The sequence below is a fragment of the Cryptomeria japonica genome, chromosome 11 (assembly GCF_030272615.1).
Source record: "Cryptomeria japonica chromosome 11, Sugi_1.0, whole genome shotgun sequence".
NCBI classification, from domain to species: domain Eukaryota; kingdom Viridiplantae; phylum Streptophyta; class Pinopsida; order Cupressales; family Cupressaceae; genus Cryptomeria; species Cryptomeria japonica.
This window is the reverse complement of record NC_081415.1, coordinates 541,601,328-541,605,377: the sequence shown is the minus strand read 5'-3', so window position 1 is coordinate 541,605,377 and position 4,050 is coordinate 541,601,328. Positions and strand designations below refer to the sequence as shown.

The 4,050-nt window shown below is 33.4% G+C and overlaps 1 protein-coding gene across 1 annotated transcript; it reads right to left on the bottom strand.

The window, feature by feature from the left end:
• Positions 1 to 826: 826 nt before the first annotated feature.
• On the bottom strand, positions 827 to 3,333 carry LOC131049045 (uncharacterized). The gene is made up of 5 exons (XM_057983049.2): positions 2,818 to 3,333; positions 2,398 to 2,560; positions 2,228 to 2,307; positions 1,679 to 2,115; positions 827 to 1,348 (listed from the first exon to the last, which is right to left on the bottom strand). The coding sequence occupies exons 1-5, from the start codon at positions 3,129 to 3,131 to the stop codon at positions 1,038 to 1,040; spliced, it is 1,305 nt and encodes a 434-aa protein (XP_057839032.2). The 5' UTR covers positions 3,132 to 3,333; the 3' UTR covers positions 827 to 1,037.
• Between the last annotated feature and the right edge of the window lie 717 nt (positions 3,334 to 4,050).

Sequence of the window (4,050 nt, the reverse complement as noted above, 5' to 3'; positions counted from 1 at the left end):
TATTGTAGAGTGACACAATAGTTTGGTCAAATAGATAAAAGTTCTACAACTAGTATCAACATATATGAGGATGAGGAGGATGGAGAAGATTGAGACCGAGATTAAGAGAGAGGGGAGAGAGGGGAGGAGAGAGATGATGATGATATTCACCCCCACCTATAGCATCATTTGACATTGAAGTGCAAGTCTAAGCTAATATTTCTTCAATTGAATCAAGAATTTACTATCCTTTTTACATGATTACATCCTCATCCCTTACCATTGCACCTCTCTATAGCTAAGATGAACCTTAATCGTAGTGTTATGAAAGAACATGCTCAACCAATTAAACTACAACTCTTTAATATACACAATTATTTTTAGAAAAAATCTAATTATCTTGATTTATATAAATAAAATAACATCTAAAATAAATCTTTAAATTTTTAATAGACATTAAAATAATAATAAATTAATATTATTGAATAATTCTCATCTCCTATTTTTATGATTTAATTTTATGCAAAGATAATCTTACACACTAGTAAAAATCCACTAAAATCAATATACCTTAAAAAAAAAAAAAAAATCATAAAAATGAAAAAAAAACATTACAAATGTATATGAAAACTTAATTAATACTGCATTTCTTCTACATCTATATTTGGTTTTGAAGTTTCACATGCTTGATGAACTTATGATACCCCATAATTTTCAAAATCTTTTAGGAACTTATGACACCGCATAATTTGGTAATTCGAAATCTTTACATGATTTATAAATGATGTTCTTGGATGGCACTCACTGCAATGATTTATTTGCCATCTTTCTTGACTCTAATGAGATCTATGCAATCATGGAGTACACCATATTCCATTGGAATGTCATTATTTTTTTGGTGGTACAATTGCTGTTTTAAACAGTGAAAAATATACACAATTAGACTACTTTTATCTTTAAACAATAGATATAATATTGACCCACTAAAATTGATTATTTCCTAACTGCAAAATTTCATGATAATAACAGAGAAAAAATGAAAGAATTGTAATGCTATTCTAAGCTTTTGCATCTAAAGTTGTTCTTGTCCTTGTCCGCAGGAGAATTAAGATATTGTAAAACAATTCTACCACAGAATCCAAAGGGCCTGGAATGCAATAATGTAAGCAATCCTTCTCGTTGATATGGCCATCGGGTCTCTTGCCCAACATCACATCAACATCCATATATATGTACTCATATTCCTCTACAATCTTCTTTGCCAAAGCATTCTGCCTCTCAAATTCAGACCAGTGGAACTTATCTTTTCCTTTTTCAATCACTTGCCGTTCTGATATGGGTCCCCTGTAACTGGTACAGTTTTCATGTCCTGATAACAATTACACTGAATCAGTGGAAGTTTCATGGGAAGCACAGTATCCAAACACAAAAGTGATAAATGATTGTTCTGCAAAGTTCAATTTCTAATGGATATTTATCAATGTTTTGATCATATTCTATGATCTATGATCTATCATCAACAAGGAAGGAGTTCAAGAAGAAAATTATGGATTATAGATCGTGATCCGAAACATTAACAGAAAAAAATCTTATAATCAAAACCCAAAAGCTTAAAAAACACACATTATGAACTGTTGAATAAAAAAATGCACAAATTGTTATGGTCTGAAAATCTACTGATGTCAAATTGTAAGAGTACCAGGTGGAGTGTTGCGGAACAGGACAAGGAGATCAGGATAAAGAGAGCGAAGTAAAGAGAATGTTCTGTGAAGAGACGCAGAGAAGATCTCATCTGTTTCAAAATGTGCTCCCCTGTTCAAGAGTAAGATGTGGATGTCCCATTCTTTGAGCAGATGAAGCCATGGCCATTCTAAAAAGTTGTTCAATGTGTCGCTACTGACATTGGAGATGGTAGAGATCCTGTCATTCCTCACAAACCCAACCTTGAATCCCTTCTTTCCTGGCCCTGCCATGTCACTGCAAACCTCAAAGCTTGGGCAAGTTCTGCAGTTAGAAGAATCAATTACCACATTAGGGTCACTTATGTTCTTCAAGAGATTGTTTATGAGCGACCACTGTACAAGGTGATTAATGGAATCTCCCACAACAAGAACATTCCCATAGGCTCCCACCAACCTTCATGAAAGGTACCAAAATCATATTAGTTAAAACTCAGATAGAAAGTTTCCTAAGAAGAATTTTACACCCTTAATGCAGAATCTAAACCAAGATCTAGAGTAAAGAGTACCTGCAAAATTCATCTCTATCTACTGGTACCAAGGGACACTTATCACTAGTCCTCCATGCCCACTTCAACTCTTCCCTAACCTGAAACACCATCAAGATTAAACAATTTTCTCTGGTAAATTACATCTTCTGATACAGATCTTGAAAGCATGAGATTGTTGTAAAGCTTACAGTCCAATTTCCTCCTTGAGAAGCCAATATGTTAGCCCATTCACCCACTGCATTTCCCGCTACAGTTGAATGGCGGCCATCACATTGACTGGCATATGGGTCTCCTGCGCCATTCCATGGCAGATTTCTCGGAATCGAATTGTACACCCACTTCCCTGACTCACTTGAATCACATTAATTAATTACTAGTTAATTCAGAAACATCAGCAGTCCATAATAATTATGAGTGTATATGCTTCAGAATTGAACTGCATAAATCTTAACAGCATACACAATAATTACTACATACATCTGCAGCACATACATCTAAAATTAGAACAATTTAAAGAGCTTGCCTTAAACAGCCATTCCTACATAAATAGCTGACACATTGATCATTAATGGTTGTTCAAATCCCCATAAACAAAACCAGAAACTAACCTGAAACAGTCAAGATGAGCCCTAAAGGATTCTACAGCCTCTCCTTTCAAAGGCACTCCTCTTATTACAGGAATCTTCTCCTGGTTAACTGGTTCAGAAGATTGATCTTCAAAACCAGATGAAAACTGCAAGCCTTTGAGATATGGTGGTAACAAAATTACAGAAGAATATCTATTGGGAGGGGTTTCCTGCCAGACTAACCACAGGCCTACTAGAAAGAAACCCAAAACAGACGGCCATACAAGAAAAGATCTGTACGCTAATTTCTCTATATTCAGCATACTTTTGCTATTTCGCCAAGATCTGAGATCCATGATTTCAGAAGTAGGAAAAAAGAGGATGAACTGAAAATAAAAAAGATCATTCCTAACGATAAGGCAAGGAACCCTGACCACCAACGGCAAGAGGCCAGATTTTTTTGGTGTTTCAAGGATGTGGGAAACCAGTACGATAACGAATTACCTGCCTGCAAAAAGAGTTGAGGCACGCGGAGCCCACCCTCTGTAAAAATTCAATGGTGTAATGACACGTTTTATTCCGTTCCTTTAATGGCGCTCCTTGATTTTGGTTTTAACAGTATTTACACTAACTCTGAATTTCGTGTCAATTGCGTTGGAAGTTTCGCGCTCAATCTGGTGCTAGGCTAAATGCCATGCATTGGGCATTGGGCCCTGCCAATATGCTTAACATAGCAACTATCATAAATTAGAATATTGTATTATATTATATTTATCTCTAATCTTTTTACTATTTATTAATAATTTAAATATACAATTTTATAAAAATATAACATTTCAATCTATACAATCTAAATTAAATGTTTAAAATTGCAAAAAAAAAATTATAAGATCATCAAATCCATCAATTTTACTACTTATTTAGAAAATATTCAACAAATATTATATTTTATAAAATTTCATTATAAAATTCCTTAACTTATTCATTATATAATTATAATTACAAACACAAGATTTAGGATAAAACACAAAATGAGTTGTACTGTTACAAATATAAATTTTTTGATAAAACATACTTTTAATTGAAAAACATAAAAATATACATAAAATTGTGTCAAAATTTATATTTAAACAAAGGAAAATATTTGTAAAGGAAGAGAGGAGCGAAATGTTCGTTCTCTAACTTTCTTTTATTCACACTCTGAAGAGTATTTCTAAGAACATAAAGAATAAAAGTATTGGTATTTACATCAAAAATCACATTTAGTTGGTTGTA